General features: G+C 37.5%; 1 protein-coding gene across 1 annotated transcript in view; it reads left to right on the plus strand.

Annotated features, from left to right (window-relative positions):
* The window catches only part of ldb2a (LIM domain binding 2a), a 57,611-nt gene extending 41,487 nt beyond the window's left edge, over positions 1 to 16,124 (plus strand). The window contains exons 8-9 of the mRNA XM_038307930.1: positions 744 to 889; positions 14,167 to 16,124. Coding sequence (XP_038163858.1) covers positions 744 to 889; positions 14,167 to 14,394 — 374 coding nt within the window. The 3' untranslated portion in view covers positions 14,395 to 16,124. The remainder of the gene's footprint in view (positions 1 to 743; positions 890 to 14,166) is intronic.
* The last annotated feature ends 1,062 nt before the right edge of the window (positions 16,125 to 17,186 follow it).

The following is a 17,186-nucleotide window of genomic DNA, read 5'->3' on the forward strand; positions in this document are numbered from 1 at the left end:
TCTGAAATACATTTTTATGTGTGAGGTTATCACACCTGCTCAACTGTCTGTTGACAAATGATGTGTTGAATGTTTGTGATGATTGGTGTATAACTTGTAGTTAAAGCTGTTTAGGGGGAGTGGTGGCCTAGTGGTTAGGGCTTAGAATCCTGAGGTTGTGAGTTCGAAACCTTCTTCCACAGACCACCACTTTTGCTCTCTGAGCAAAGACCCTTAACCCCTGGTTGCCCCACAATGGCAGCCCACTACTCCCCATAGGGGATGGGTTAAATGCAGAGGTAAATTTTTCCAATGTGAAATCATTAAAGTTAAACTATTATTATTATTAATAATTGGCAATGAACAATAAAAATAATAGGAGTTGAGCAGTGATTCTACTTATGTTTCTTGCTCTTGTTTTGCTCCTGCTTTAGAAGAATTTGAATCACATTGAACATCAAGGTCTATAGTTGAGCATTTGTGCTAATAACACAGGGGTTCTTTCTTATAACTGCATGTTTTAGGAGATGTTAACGCTTGTGTGGTTTCACCTCCATAGATAACAGAGCATGCATCCTTGTTTAATAGAGTGTCTTATCTGTGTAGTATGTCTGTGGGGTGTCTGTCTGCATGCTTTGCAGTGTACTAGCACTCCAAACAAGTTTGCATGATCTCACCTACACATTGTACACGCTGCACACACTCCTACACCTTGTCTCCGTCTGTATGCATTATGTTCTTGGCATGGCCTCTGTTTCTCTTTGCTGGTCGCGCCAAAGCTGAGCCTGCCCGACAGACAACGACGAAGAGGAGGAAACGGAAGAACTCAGCCAGCAGCGCCAACAGCAGTGTGGGCACGGCCGCCAGCAAGAAGCGCAGCCCCGCCACCAACTTCAGCCTCTCCAGTCAGGTACCTGTAAGCATCAGCTCCTCTCGGTTTGCCTCTTCTTTTATCTACATACAGCCATTTTGCAGTATTTTTTTTTCTTTAAGCATCTCAGAAAAGAGCTTTAATTGGTTTATGTAGCTGCAATTGAATGCTTGCAGGGTTTCACACAAACACCAGGATTACCTAATGGTATTTCAGTTTGTAGGATTTAAGTTATTTTTACAAATGAAAGAAAAGGCTTTAAAACTGTAAAGAAAATGAGTTAAGAGAGGAAATGAAATGAAACAAAATAGAAACGTCCAAAGCAGGAACAGGTTTTATTGAAAGGTTGCAACATTTAGGTTGCATCGTGACTAACCATTACAGATGCCTCCTAAATGTTCTCAGAAAAGCTTTCTCAGAATGTTTATTCAGACAGACCAATCAGCATTGAGACCCTGTTGCTCATCCAAGTGACCGAAGCCTTGGGCTTTAAAGAAAATAAAGAAAATCTCTGAGTCAATAGAAAAATGTGGGTGGTGAAAATAATGCTTTGCCCTCTCACAGCCACCATACTGACCAGGCCCTTGAGCAAGACACTGATCTCACCATCCCCTCACTTTTACTCAAATATTGGCGACAAGCCTGCCAACTGAAAACAAAAACATTTTATGATCATCTTTAAGCTTACAGTTTTGAAGCCTTTTCTGTCAGAAATGCAAAGAATTGTAAATCTGTAAATGTACTTTTCATCAGGAATATTAAATATTAAAGAAATGGGAAAATGTGTTTAAGAAAAGTGTTAAAAAGTGAATGCAGGTTACTATCATTACGTGGCATAAAAGTATTCAGTATTTTCATTTTCGTTCGGATAAACAGATAGAAAAATCTATTTACATCTCCATTATAAAACATCTCATACACAAAGTCAGTCAATGCACTTTGAATATAGGTAAAACAGATTTAAGACATTAAATGCATAAAAAAAATCATGTTACTTTAGCAAAATTACGCATTCAAGATGTTCATGTTTCTCTAAAACTGAGGTTAAGAGATTACCTCCTTTACAATCCGAAACAGTGTATGTGTTACTAAGATCAACCGTTCCCCTTTCCCAGGCTTATTTGGCACAATTTTGTTGGTATGTAACTTTTTAAGCTTTGATCTGACAATAGCTACGTTTACATAGGCATATGCATTACACGAGGCGAGGGGGGGTGGCATCCCCCTTCTTAAAAAATCGTAAAAAATCATCTACCTTCTAAAATGAACATCCCCCCATACCTTTCCCTGTGACATTTTCTTACTGAATGTGTAAAATTTCTACTATATATTAACAGTAATGGCAATAATATTGCCCTTTCAACATTTGGTGGGCTGTGGGCTTATGAGTAGCCTGAGCAAAATAAATAAAATAAAAGAAGCGGCCTACCATTACTATGAAGCTGATCCCAGTGCGAAATTTGTCCTCTGCATTTGTCCCTATGTAGGGGCAGCAATAGCCATGCCAGTCCAGGGACTGACTGCAGTTCTACTGTAAGGTGTCTTGGTCAAGTTCAATGACCGGCGAACCTGACATGTAAAAACCATACCTTGCATAATGTTTTAGGTTAATAGACTATATTAATTTTGGCTATGTGTGCTTCCAAAAAATATGAAAATAAATTCCCCCTTCCCCCTTCTTTTTTTTACAACTAGACTACTGGGCATATGTGTGATCAGAGTAAACAAGTGGTTGGACAAAAAATTTGTCATGTAAGCATGTCAGTCGGAATATTCCGATCGAATTACGAAATAAATTATAATCCAACTGAGAGGGATGCTGACTGACAAGCCAGTTAGCATGTACGCAAACACTTAACAGGATCGAGTTATTCTGAATGATGCATCCTGGCCTAATTAAGCATATGCACCCTATGTCAATTTGACGTGTATTCACTTTGGCTGGCTAATTGCTCTGGGTATCTGTTTTTATAATATGCGATAGGCAAGTCTACAAATAAAATTGCAATCTACTTATTTATCGTTTTTTTAATCAGGACATTTAAATCAGATTGTAAAATTTTGAGACAAAGATAAAGGAAAATGTAGTTGATAAGTTTCCTTTTAGCCAAGTCTTGTATGGTTTTTTAATATAGTTCACCCACCTTACTTAATGACGTGTTGTATTTTCCCAGCTCTAGGTATAAACTAGATATTCTTGGATCATGCCCATGCATGTTTATCACTGTAACATTTATTTTAAAAACCATATAATTGCATTGAGATCTTTTGCTTTTTAAATGTAACTGTTTACTGACCATCTGTGTAGTTCACAGTAAACTTCTTTGTTCCATATGTTATTGTTATTGGCTGAATTACTTTTTTTGGCTAATTAACCAGGCATAAGGTGACAAAGCTACTTAATTGGAGCTTTTTCAAGTGTTTCCAAGTAAATTTTCTTCAGTGCAGACTAAGCTTCTGCATGTGATTACATGAGAGTGGTAAATAATGTTATTTTAGGGATAATGCTGAGATATATAAGTCAGTATAAGTCATGCATACATTTATGAGCAGTACTTCTTATGTGTAGTACAGTATATATGGGGTTCACCATTCATGGTGCAGAGTCGTTTTAACATGTCCAAAGCATGGCAAAACTGTGGAAGCCTGGCTTAGCTGGAGAACAAATTGTTTTTTCTAGTGTCAAATAAGATGCCGCTGTGTTATATTTTTAACCTGGACTAAAACCATTTTCCAATGCAAACAGAAGACAAGCCAACCGTGTTATACAGTATGCGCATGCACTGTTTTTTTCTCTCTCTTGTCAAAAGAACTTGCATTTATAGTTTTAAAAGTATTCACTTGTAGACAATACATGTTGAGAGTGCTGTACATACTTGTTTTTAAATACATACAAGGGTGTGAATGATATAAGCGGCCTTAAAACACGTATACTGTCCGTGTGAATGTCTAATAAACAGCACCTTTAGGATTCTATTAGTGCCAATTCTGCTCAGCAACTCTACTGTTTATAAAGCTAAAAGTAGAGTTACTGTTCCTTCTAACACCTTCTAACCAAGCTTGATAGGGGGACAAAAGCTGCTATTTCTACTTTCTACGTGTGATGATTTAAGCCTTATATAACTTTAGCATAGTTTCAATTTTAAATGTCACATATTTTAAAAAAAAATAAAAAAATCCCCAAAACCAAATCTGAAATCCATTAGCTTGTAGTTGTATTTTAGTTTTAAAGAAAGACGTTTCATATAAACGTGAAGAGTATTTCAAATTCTTAATGTTTGCAGTAAGGTATCATAGTATCATCTTTTCTAGGATGAACTCAGTATAACCTGCAAGGCTTAAAATGAATTTTGCAAGCATGCAACTTCATAACCTGTTTAAGACTGAAAGTGCCTGATTTGGCAACATGGCTGTAAAAAAGGTTACTAGACGTACTTAAAGGTTAAACAGCCGCCTTAACAGCTCAGTGTTTCACCACATGCCTGGCACCTCCCTGGAGGATTGGATGCCGCTGTGAGTGTGCTGTCTGCAGAGGTTATACTTTTATTCCACACAATGCTCATTATACACAGGCTGTATTACATTCACTCCCCAGCATCCAATTTACTGTTCAGTAGGCTCGTCGGCATGGCACTCTGCTGTTCTTCAACAGAGATCATTTCAGTGCACCAAAAAGTGCGCTGATTCAAAACATAAAAGGAATTTGTTTTTGTTAAGGTTTTTACTGGTTGGAAATAATGGACATTCATTTAGTCCTCTGTACTAATTCAGCTTAATGGAAAATCTAAGTGTAAGAGACTTTCTGTGCAATGTCAGCCCAGCCTCACTATAAAAATGTCTGTTTTTTGGTAGCATATATTCTAAAAAAAAAAATAAAAAAATGACATGCATGTAGGAACCATAAAAACACAAAGACTTTGGATCAGCCTGAGGTTAACTGAGCCTAATTGCAAGATAAGTTGGCAACAATAGCGCCTCATGGTTATTTGTTGGAAAAATTTTTAGATAGAGTAAGCAGGTGAGACATTATTTATAAATTGAATTAGACAAATACAACTTAAAATATTTTTAGAAATGAGACTAGTTGGTAAAATATTGACAGTTTCCCGAACTTCCCCATTTCTTCTTACAGAAACGTCCTGCGTTTACCACTTAAATACTATTCGGGAACGCTGGGAGGTTTAATTGACTGTGCCTACATTCACAAAAGCAACTTCTTGTTTAGATTTGGTTGTAAACAGAGAGTGGATATAATGTGATTCCAGCTGGGAGACAAGAAACAGAAATTCTTAAAGAACAGCAGTAGGCTATTGATTTTTTCTTTGATATCTATTATACAATTCTGCTATTTGACAATGTCTCATTGCTTAATGATTGGCTTTCATTACATACAGTTATGCCTCAGGCCAGCAAGAATCCTTGGCACAATTATTTTTTTTCTAAATTATGCCAATGATTTTTATTGTTATGATTATTATTTAACTTTTGAAAACATAAACAAAATTGTAATCTGTATTCAATAAAAGTAGGGCTGGTTTTAGAGATGATATTGACATATACATGACCTGGTCCTTTTATACAAGAGTCAAACTGATTTAAAAAATGACTTCTTGTTTATTATTTTCTTGTTCTTTTAACTGGACAATAGAGTTTACCACCCCAGGTTACTTTCTCACATTTTTGAACTGACCGTGTAGATTTACTGTAAAGTCCAGGCCTGTCTCTCTTTTTTCTATTCTTTTACCTGCTTGCCTTCGTCTTACCCATACATAATGTACATCTCATGCACATATACACACAGTGCTCGCAAATTGTTTTCTCTTTGGGAGGTAGCGTGGCTCTGTGCCAGCTCTCATTATCACAGATATCTGTATACACCCCCACCCCCCCTTCCCTCCTTCACATGCTCCGTCTTTGCTCCATCATTGAACCCCCAGCACCACCACCACCACACCTCCAACCCAAGCCGCCCCCATTCCCTTTCCTCTTCCTCCTCACCTTCACCTACCTACCCACCCACTCACACAAGCACACAAACACACACAGACATCCTCATTGTGCATTCACACACAACTCTTAAAGACGGGCAGTGCGGTCGGTAACATGCTGGTTACATATGTTGCTCGCCTGCTGTCTTTGTCTGAGAAGTTCTTCGTTTGTGGCTGAACACAAGCCTACGTGAGTCCAATAACAATAAGGAGTGGACCCTTGCAACTGGAAGGGGGGGTATTACTGGAGGTTGTGGTGGTAAGGGGTTGTTTTATATAGAATAAGCAACACTGACCTCTAGTGGCCAAAGCTGCAAGCTTAACAGTGCTGCTGAAAGCTTAACATTTGTCTTTTAGGAGAGCAGAAGGCATATGCTCTTTAGGAAAGGTTCACCTTCAATTTGCATATTTTTATAACCAACCCTTTTGTTGCTTTTGAATACACTTCTCCCTTAATACTATATTTAAGTATCCTTAAATAATTGATCTTATGCTCGCAGTTACTGCAGGAATAGTAAAAACGCTTGTAAAAAGTCAGATGTTTTAATACACTCATGAGACCAGAGCTTTTAATTGTGCATTGAAACTGTTTATGTAAGGGGTTGGGTGATTTTACATTAAACATATTTCTTGAGTAAATGTAAATTGAATGAGTTAGAACAAATTCAAGTCAATGTAAAAGAAGTTTCTCACTAACTTCTGTATTCTAAATTATTCCTACACAAACAGAATATGCTGAAACTCACTTCCTCTAAGTGGACTGTGAATATGCAGTCTTGAAAAGAAGTAACTGCATTTGGTGTCTTTGAGTTAACAAGAAGCTTTAAAACCTGCAGAGCACGCTAGAGTTAGCCTAATGCTGAGGAATGCAGAAAGTGGGTAGAATAATACAGACAGGAATACCTTTAAATAATATCTAGCAAAAATTACAACAGAATCTTGTTGATGGTCACATTATTTTTTTTATTTTTTGCCTATTGATAAGGTAAATTATAAAAAATGCATGTGTATTTATGCATTTATATATAAATTAGACAATGTGTAAAAATAATTGTACCCAGATTTAGTTTTGAAACAGGTAGCTATAAATGTCTCCTCAGCAGACCACCCTTGCAAAGAAGGGACAGAGAGAAGGACAAAGTCAACAGGGGTTGGTGTGAATGAGCCTGCCAATGGTGCACTAGAAAAAATGGTGAACTAGAAAAAAAGCAAAAGTTACACAAATGAAGTGAACAGCGGAAGCTCTCCATTATAAAACCCAAAGCATATGAAGGTGTTTCCATTAGCATGTTTTGCACTGCTTTTTTTTTTTAATGTACCATCACAAAAAAGGTCATGTGCAATCATATAGCTCCTATGCAATGGATTGGAACATTGGTAGATCCATTTACTAAAAACTAACTACCAATAGGTTGCCTCCTCCTTCCTTTTCCTTTGTCTGATAGGGATGGTCCGTCTTAGTTACCAGAGGCGACTTTGATTGACATTTATCTTGGATTAATTGAGCGTGCAGCCCCCTGCATCCTTAGCATCATCTCTAAGAATCCAGGTAGAGACCTGCATAGTCACATGGAAGCCAAAAGTTTCAGGAGACACATGCATATAAATACGACGTCCCTCCTCACAGAACCGCATGCCTTATAGCCAAAACAAACAACTAATCCCAGATATATCTAAAATGAAACAAGAACCCTAAAAAAAAATGTAAAAAAAAAAATACATTTTTTGAGTCATCATAATGATTATCAATTTTGTTTATGTTTACTGTCTCTATACTCCTTCCCTGCAATTGTGAAGTGCCCTACCGCCCCCTATTGACAAGTTGCCACTAGTTGAATGCAATTATCACCATCTGTTCATCCCACAAGCTGTATCTCTCCATGCTACCTGTGTCTGTGTAAACATGTCAGTTTATAATACTGCTGTGATGCAAAACAGATTTTAGACTTGATCTGACAATAAAGGAATAGCGTATCCAAAAGAATCAAATACCTAAAAACAATCTGCTTTCTTAAATACAAATGCTTTTTTAAATTGTGATTTTAGTTGAAATATACAATATGATTGTTTCTTTTGTATTACCTATAATAATTTGGCATCTCCTGACAGGGATTTATTAAATAAGTGTTTTGACAAAATAGAAAAATAAATACTACCAGTTAGTTTAACTCTAGTATTTATCTAACATCTTCTAGTTTTTTATAAAGTAAATTAGAAGATGTCTGTATAATCTCTATGTGCAAGGTATGAATAGTTATTTTAATAAAGATAAGTTCGATAGAAAATATTTAAAACACCCAAATATCCTTTATTCTAGTAGTGTTACTAGATTTGTTTTAAACTATCTACAATTAAATATTTTCAAAAATCGATTTGGTAAAAAGCAATATAATACTTTTTGTAGTACAAGTCATTTTATATAAGATTTTAAATGAATTATTTTACCTTATTAATCATGATACTCAGTTTTTGGTTATTATCTTCCTTCATTTTAGCAGTTTTTGCAACTTTTGTTTTTTTATTTCAAGTTCTTTACAGCTCACAGGGTTTTTTTCATGGCTGTTTAGCATTATAGTGCAACTGAGGTTTTTGAAAATACAATGAATCTCTATCTGTTCTCTGGTTGTCTGTTTGTCTGTTTGTACACTTTCCATCTCCTCCCATCTCACCGAATTCCCTCTTGTTGTTCAGAGAGTCTGTGGAGGAGCAGATACGCTCCTTTCCTCGCTCCCCTCTCTGCTCGTCTCTGTGAATACATGCCAACGCAGCGTTCAGTGAAATCAAGTAAGAAGGGAGGCGTTTGTCTCTGCGTCGGCCCATTCAGAATCTCAACGCTCAGCCAGTGCAAAAGCAAACTCCTAACGAGATGAGTAGACAAGTAGACAGTATTAATTAGCTCACAATTAGCTCTCCCCAGTCTCAGACTAGCCACCAGCTGTTATTATCGGAGGGATTTTTTTCAAGAGGGGAGGTGGAGGGAGGGGTTGCCTAAAACGGGCCAGAGGTAGGTTGACAGGCCCCCTCACAGGAACAGATGGTGAATGCAAGGCTTGTTGGCAATCAGTACATTTTTAGCTAATGACTTAATTAGCTATGCAAATTGACAAATCAGTGTGGATATTGTCATTTAGTTGAAAAGCTCACCTAAATTAATTATCCTGATTAAGGCATAGAGAGGTGTAGAAGTGGTCGCTGGGGGAAAAGAGGGTGGAGATGGCTTGGATTCATGAACTGGATTTCCTTGTGATTCCCATTAAAGTGAGTGAGTGACTGTTTTGTTGTTTTATAAGACAAGAGTAGAAGCAGGTTGTCTTGCGCATGTTTACATCATTGCTTACTTTGTACAGTGCTGCAGGCAGGGTTAATCTGCATTCATCTGCCTTTGTGTGGAGTTGTTTGCAATGGCGCTGTTATGCAGTGGGTTTGTCTTGGCCCCCGTCCAACGCGCGTGCACGTTTGTGGGTTATATTTGTGTATTTGTTGTAGCAGAGATGGCTGTGTAGAGTGAGATCTTCCAACCAGGCAGCGTTGACACACATGGCCAGTGAAGCGTGCACCCCATTTAACTGTACGGCTTGTTCCCAGGTTACAATAGCTACTCCAGACACTCTGCAGCTACAAAAGATGAGACACAAAAACTCACAAATGAATATAGCTCTAATTGAGGTCCTTGTTTATCGATGCTTAAAATAATAAATAACAGTGCAGTGATTATTTTGGCAGAGGAATTGTAAAACATGACTAAACACAATCGCTTCCAGAGGGGCATCCCTCTCCATCAGGATTCCGTCACATAACACAAGTCACAGAAATCAGTAGATAATGGATGAATCTCTCTCCTTGCTTTCCATGACCCAGTGTGAGAGGGCTATCTCTTTGAAATATGTCTTACATGATGAGTATTGATCGGGCCGGGTGCAGAGCACCAGGGGTATCCACTCAATGTACGGGAAGGTTTCATTTGCACAAGGAGCTCCAAGAGGGGTCACCCATTTGGATGGGTTCACTGGGTACAGCCTCACTTTTCCTAAACACACTCAAACTCACATTTGCTGTCATTCCACTGTAAGCAGGGGGTCTGCATTTAAAGCAGGGAAATATACAGCTTTCAGTGTGGGGCGCCTGGGTGTTTCTCCATCAGACAGAAAAATTGATAGAACGTTAAAGGCCTATTAAAGTCAGCTTTTGTTTTTTTGACCTCATGGTATTTCAGTTTAAAGGTGGCCGATTCTGTTCTTCTTTTATAAAACACAACAAGCATAATCATATATGTAAAGTAATGCAAGTAACATTAGAAAAAAGTACCAATGGTGCTTTAGTCGAAGATTTAGATTAAACATGTAAATATGATAGAACAAAAATAGTTTTAAAACAAATATTTCCCCTGTAATGTTTTTTCTTTTTTTTTTTTATTAAATTCTGAAAGTATTTCAGATCGTTGCTTTGATGCATTTGTTCCAGGATACATTGTCACTTTTTCAAATATGTTTTCCTTCTTATGTTTTTCCAAACACAAGACAGAGGTTGCTAAAAGATCAAAATATGATCAATGGATCAATGGATGGAGACATTCGTTTACATTTTCAGATTAAACTAAATATTTTAAGTGCCTGGTCACATACTATGATTTTACACAGTTTTATGCAACTAGCCAGGTTTGGTTGCAGGTTTGTTCTGTTCAATTTGTATATTTACTGTAACAAGTCCCGGTGACCAGAGGCATAGACAAAGAAGTCTGTATTTTCAGAGGAGGAGTCAAAAGAAAGAGGAAAAGTATAAGATCAACTCTGCAAATGTGTAAAAAGAAAAAGGCACTGGATGCTAAGTTGGATAAGATACAATTAGATTTAAAAGTGCTCAAAATCCAATATGAAATTGGTGTTCATTGAAGCAAGGGATAACGCTGCAGAAGCTGCCAAGGTAAAGGAGGTGTAAATAAGTACTGCCAGCAGATCTCAATGTTTAATTCTACTACTTGTTTTCTGGTGCAAAAATCATTTTAGTCTCAAAAAGGACTAAGTAAACATGGTCAGAATCATATCTTGGCATATATTGTTATAGCTAAAAATGAATATGTATTATATTGTGGTTTTGTTAAAGTCATAGTACGTGACTAGGCCCCTTTGTCTTTTTTTCTTCTTCTGTAATTAAATTACTAACTAACTAACTAACCGTTATTTTGTGCTGAATTCATGCGCTATTTGGGAGTTCACAAATTAAAATTCTATCTTGTATGCCTCCAGCTTAGATTGTTCACCAAAACAGATGAGCGAACCACATTGTAGTAATATGGTTTAAGGTAGTGACAAAAACAAGAGCTGCCCAGCCCATAGCCAAAGCAAAATAAACATAGCAGCACAGGAGGTTATACGTCTAGCTTCTGCTATCGCATTTGTTTTGCTGAAATCCATTATTTTATCTTTGAAAAAGGGACAGCAAGAGCTTTAATGCCTATGGTTTTTTTAGTATCTCATGGCGTCTGTTGCTATTTTATTTGTACTGATATTGGCTAAAAAGAATTGAGAAAGAAAAGAAAAGAATTGTGCTATGATTACTGTTCATGGATTGTTTACACATCTATAGAGGTACATTTCCAAAGACATATTAGGGCAGAGGACCCAACTGCTGGCTAATCCAGACCCAACCATATTTAAATCATTTATAAATTACCACATGTTGTCCGAAGACAGTGTTCAACTTCACTTGCGCCGCTTCTCCTGTTAATATGGTAAAGCCCGCCAGAGCGTCCGGCGCCAGGCTGCAGATGATACAAATTAGCGAATGAGCTGTTAGTATGGGTCACTGCTGCTTCTGCTACTTTTAGACACAGAAGGCAAACCTGTGGTAAGCTGGGCGATTGGAAAGCAGGAGAAGATGATGAGAAAAAGAACAGAGAAAGTTTGGACTGCTGGAAGAACTGCGGTGAACTGGTAAAAGAAAAGTGAAATGGTGTGCTCAAAGATGACCCTGCACATTTCGAGTGTTTGGCTCAACCTGCTGCTGTGAAGCAGGATTCTCCACCATGACCATAATCAAAAATAAATATCGATCCAGGCTGACGAATGAGCACCTTGATATGTGCTTGAGAAAAGCTTTGTCGCCATTCAAACCCAGTTTTTAAAACCTTGCAGGGCAGCAAAAAGCCCACCGCTCTCATTAAGCCAGAAAAAGAAATCAGTCAGTTCGGGTGTTTTATAAAATTTGTGAATCAGGAAACTGTCTATATGCCAAACTGAACGATTGTTGTTCTCTACTTCAAAAAGCACATTAGATTTTAAAATGGAAATGGAATTTTTTTTTTTTTTTTTTTTATAGAAAATTTTTTTGGACCTTTACTGGTTGATGGTTTTCTTTATTCGGACCCTGCTGATTTTTAATTGGTTAGCCCTGACCTAATATTTTGCAATTTAACTGAGTCTATGAAAAACACAAAACATTTGAAAAAGCTTTTAAGCTCCAAACAGGTTATTTCCAGACACTAATTTGCTGAAAACATTTAATTCAGAAGATGAGATCTTTAAAAGAAAATCTGGTGAACTGTTGGACTTTACCCTTTTTAACACAAACAAAATGCATTTTAGAGGTTGTAGAGTAATAGGGTGCAATTTACAGCGACTATAATCATGTAAAAAGTATTAACCTCAGTAAAGAGCTCTTTTTTTTTCTTTTTGGTATCAAAACTCAAATGAGTCAATGTAAAAAACTGTTTTCGATCGATGATTGAAAGTAAACAAAACAAAACACAATCAAACAAAATTTGGTCCTGTGTGAAACGATGACTACTCCTCACACCTTCTGTCTACACATTAGAGAGCCAAATTCAGTTTCACATCAAAACTAATTGATGCCATACCTTCCATCCATCCATCCATTTTCTGACACGCTTTATTCCAGCTGGGGTCACGAGGGGTACTGGTGTCTATCTCCAGCTGTCTACGGGCGAGAGGCGGGGTACACCGTGGACAGATCGCCAGTCCAACGCAGGGCGACACAGAGACAAATAGGACAAAATGCTTTATCTATTAAAGAAATTTAAAAGATCTGTGCGACACCATAAAACAACCATCTCAACAAACAACACACTTGCCCAAATATAAAGACATTTGTGAACAGAGCAGAAACATAGGCAACGGAGAAGGGGAAAAAAAAGACAAAAAAAAGAAAGAAACAGAAGCAATGAAATTGCTTTAGAAAGTGTTACAAAACTGAACTACAACTGGATTATGCAGCAAGATAGCGATTTGCAGCACAACAGTAAAAAAAAAAGCTTTGAACGAGACTTGTCAAACATCTGATTAAAGACCAATGGAGATTCTGTGCCCTTATGTTGGCCAAAAAAATGGCCCTAAATGCTCAGGCGTTACTTAAAACAATTCTGCAAACAAAGATCGGCCAAACAGTGAGGTAAAGGACTCTTACTGTGTAACTACTTTACTACATAAGGCCAGGTTGGTTTTATTAGACCTGCAAAATATCAAAGAATCTTTTAATCACCATACTAGTTTTGAACATCTCTGATGTTGCTGCTATTTTCAAATATCTCTTACTGTAAAAATGTCAATGGCTGGATATTGGTTACTAACTCTCCAGGTAGACAATATTTATATTGTGCACTTGTACACAATGCAGTATTTTAATTGTTTATGTTTTAACTCTTCACTATTATGTTATTCTTATATACATTTCTAAGGACCACATTTGTGTGACCAATTTTTCTATCATCTTTTTGCTGCTGTAAACACAAGAATTTCCCCATTGTGGGACAATAAAGGGATTCTCTATTCTGTTCTATTCTATTCTTCTAGTTACAATAAATGCCTATTTTCTTCCTTCCTCTCTTCATCCATTTGTGTACTACATGCTGTGTGACCTTTAGTATTTAGGCAATGTCAGTTGTGTCGAGTGCAAGCATCTCTTACCACAAGAGTTATTCCAACTGGTTAAATATTACATTAGTATGTAAAACATGAGTTTGCAAAGTTTGGACTACATTAGCCAACGTTTATTGCCATTCAAACAGACCCTTAGGATTCACCTTCTGATATTGCTTTGACATTAAATTAGCTATACATATTTAGCCTACATTTTTAACAGTTGTATTTTCTTTCTAAATTTAAACATTGAAAACTACAGGTTATAATTACACAGCCTCTCTTCAGCTTTAAAACTTATTTGATCATCTATTAAATTCAAGTGCAAAGAGAAAAGAAATTTCAAAGGCAGCAAATACTGTTTTCAGCTTTAAAACTAGTTTAAATTTTTGATTTTTAAGCTGTTTTATCAGGAAAGGTTCCAGTCTCTCACCATCTTCTTTTTTAATGGCTACAGGACGTGATGGTCGTTGGCGAGCCCACCCTCATGGGCGGTGAGTTTGGGGACGAGGATGAGCGCCTGATCACCCGTCTGGAGAACACCCAGTATGACGCCACCAACGGCCTGGATGATGAGGATGATTTTAACAGCTCCCCTGCTCTGGGTAACAGCGCCCCCTGGAGCAGCAAACCTGCCACCCAGGACACCAAGCCAGAGAGTACGGCGCCACAGCCTTCGCAGTAAAGTTACAAATATTAGATAAAAGAAGAAAACAACAGATCCTTGGCTCAATGTGGGTCAGGCGTTCAAACATCCTCCTCTCACCCAGAGGGCAGTGCTTCTATGCCGCATAACTAATTCACCTGTCTGCAGACTCATCATTGGCATGTCTAGCCAAACTGTGTCATCTGGAATATTTTCCTTTCTGAATCATTGCAACATATCTTTAAAAAAACACAGAGAACTGGATGAACTGCTTAGAAGTATCTACAGACTAGAAAAGCATACAAGATGTATGCAATGTATTATAGAAATATTATTGCAGGCTGACTTAATCCTTGAGTGGAAAGCTCTAGATCAAATTCTCCTTCTTGGACCGTCAGATACAAACCTCCTGTCTGGTGGAATACCTCAGCTGTGATTGGTTGACCTGCAGGTCACAAGTCATCACACTGACTGCGGACAGTAGGAAGGAGAGAAGAGTAAAAACAACAAACAAAATGTCTCTGAAATAAAAAGCCTGTGAAGGGAATGTGGTTTTCAGCAGCCAGCAGAGCCCATGGAAGTGTCTCAGCACATTGGACTCAGATGAAAACATTGTTGGAGGCAATTGCATTTTTATTGGAAATCCAGTCGGCCGTTGGGCTGTTTCTACTGTTGCTTGAGTTCCATTTCCAATTAAGAGGAAATAAAAGTCCTCTACAAAGTGGATCCTTTTTCAAATGAGGAAAAATCCTGTCCTGGAATAGTTTTCTTATCGTTACCGCTGTTGTCACGGATTGTGATTTCATGCAAACCACTTTGATTGTGTTTGTAGTCTGTTGGTATTTTTGGCTTCTTTCTGAATCTTTTGAAGTCACATTGTAATTTTTGCCAATCATTTTGTGAACTTTGCTGACCCATGTTGATGCTTTATTATTATTTTTTGTTTTTTAATTATCAATCCTGGAAAGTAGGACTTCTTTCCCTTTAACGACCTCCCAAACTGATACAAAGCCTTCTCCTGCATGATTTTATACAATTTTTATTTGGTTTGTTAAATGTGCTCTTTGAAACGCATTAGTTGTTTTTTTTTCTTGTTTGTGTTTATCAGTTTGGGAACACTGTAACAAGGTTTGTAGCTTGTAAATAAAGGTGGAATCTATTTTGTCCACTGTAAATCGACCACTGAAAGCAGTTTGAATACGGCAGCTTTTTTTCCCTTTGTTTTATACCAGTCTCTATTTCTGTAGGGTGGTTCGGATGGATGCAGGTTTACTTTATTTTGAACCAAAACTTCTCTTATTGGAAGTTAAGACCTCTTTAGCTAGCACAGAACCAAAGCCGCAAAGTTAATGAAAAACCACAAAGTCATTATATTTGGTTATATGAGTACCTTGTGACAGACTGAAGGAACCATTTAAAAACGACTTAAAATCTCATCCACCCCACAGAAATGCTTAAAGATCCCTGTGTTTGTGTTCACAATCGTTCTTTAATCTTCAATTGAATCGATACCCTTGCATATACTCTTTTTGTTGGAGATTTCTTTAAAAACTGGCAAGACAATGACAGATGTCTTTATACAATTGGATTTAATGGGTATTTATTTGTGTATTTGTAAGGAAGCTCACACATTTGGAAATATGAGTCTAGTAATATTAGACACCATTTGTATATTATATAGCAGAGGTGTTCAGTGTCATATCTGATGTCTGGTATGTATGCTTTACCATTATGTGTGCCAATAAACCGTGCTTACAGTAAAAAAGCTACTTTCTATTTGGTTAAAGCATGTGGTGTTAAGAGGTGATCCTTTCCTGTTTGTTTGTTGAGCCATATGTGCTTTACTACACCATTAACTCTAAAAATTATAACATTTATTTAAAAGGACTCTATTTAATACCCTGGAAGCTCTTTTGGATTTTTTAGGACTGTCATTATTTTTGCTCCATATTCTAAAATATACATTTAATTTATTTTCACAGCAGATGCTTGATGGGTTGAACTAAGAAGGCTTTTAATTTGGAAATCAGCTCTACAGCTCTTTTGGTGTAGCTATTTTACTGTCCAAAAACTTAACTTGGAATTATCCTCAGTTTACTTTCACCAATGTTTTACCGCTCAGTGCGGTAAAACATATTGTTTTTCTGTGACATATTAGATTATTGATAAAAAGCAAAAAAATATACACTGCTCAAAAAACACAATGTGACTTCAAATAAAAAAAACTCTTGAGAAATCAAGCTGTCCACTTAGGAAGCAACACTGATTGACAATCAGTTCCACAAGATTTTGTGCAAATGGAATAAACTAAAGACAGAAATTATTTGCAATTAGCAAGACACACTAATAAAGGGGTGGTTCTGCAGGTGGGACCAAAAACCACTTCTCAGAACCTATGCTTTTTGGCTAATGTTTTGGTCATTTTTCACCATTGGTGGTGCTTTCACACTCATGGTAGCATGAGACAGACTCTAGAACACACACAAGTGGCTCAGGTAGTGCAGCTCATCCAGGATGGCACATCAATGTGAGCTGTTGCAAGAAGGTTTGCTGTGTCTGTCATTGTAGTGTCCAGAAACTGGGGACGATACCAGGCGATGTGGAAGAGGCCGTAGGAGGGCAAAAACCCAGCAGCAGGACTGGTACCTCTGACTTTTTGCAAGGAGGAACACGAGGAGCATGTCTATTGCTCCTCGTGTTCCTAACCTTAACGGTTCGAAATCGACTCCATGAGGATGGTATGAGGACCTGACATTAACAGATGGGGGTTGTACTCACAGCCCAACACAAATTAGCAAATTCGCCACTGGTGACCTGTGTTCTTCACAGAT

This window comes from Cyprinodon tularosa, unplaced genomic scaffold (assembly GCF_016077235.1).
Source record: "Cyprinodon tularosa strain WSP-4 unplaced genomic scaffold, ASM1607723v1 ctg117, whole genome shotgun sequence".
NCBI lineage: Eukaryota > Metazoa > Chordata > Actinopteri > Cyprinodontiformes > Cyprinodontidae > Cyprinodon > Cyprinodon tularosa.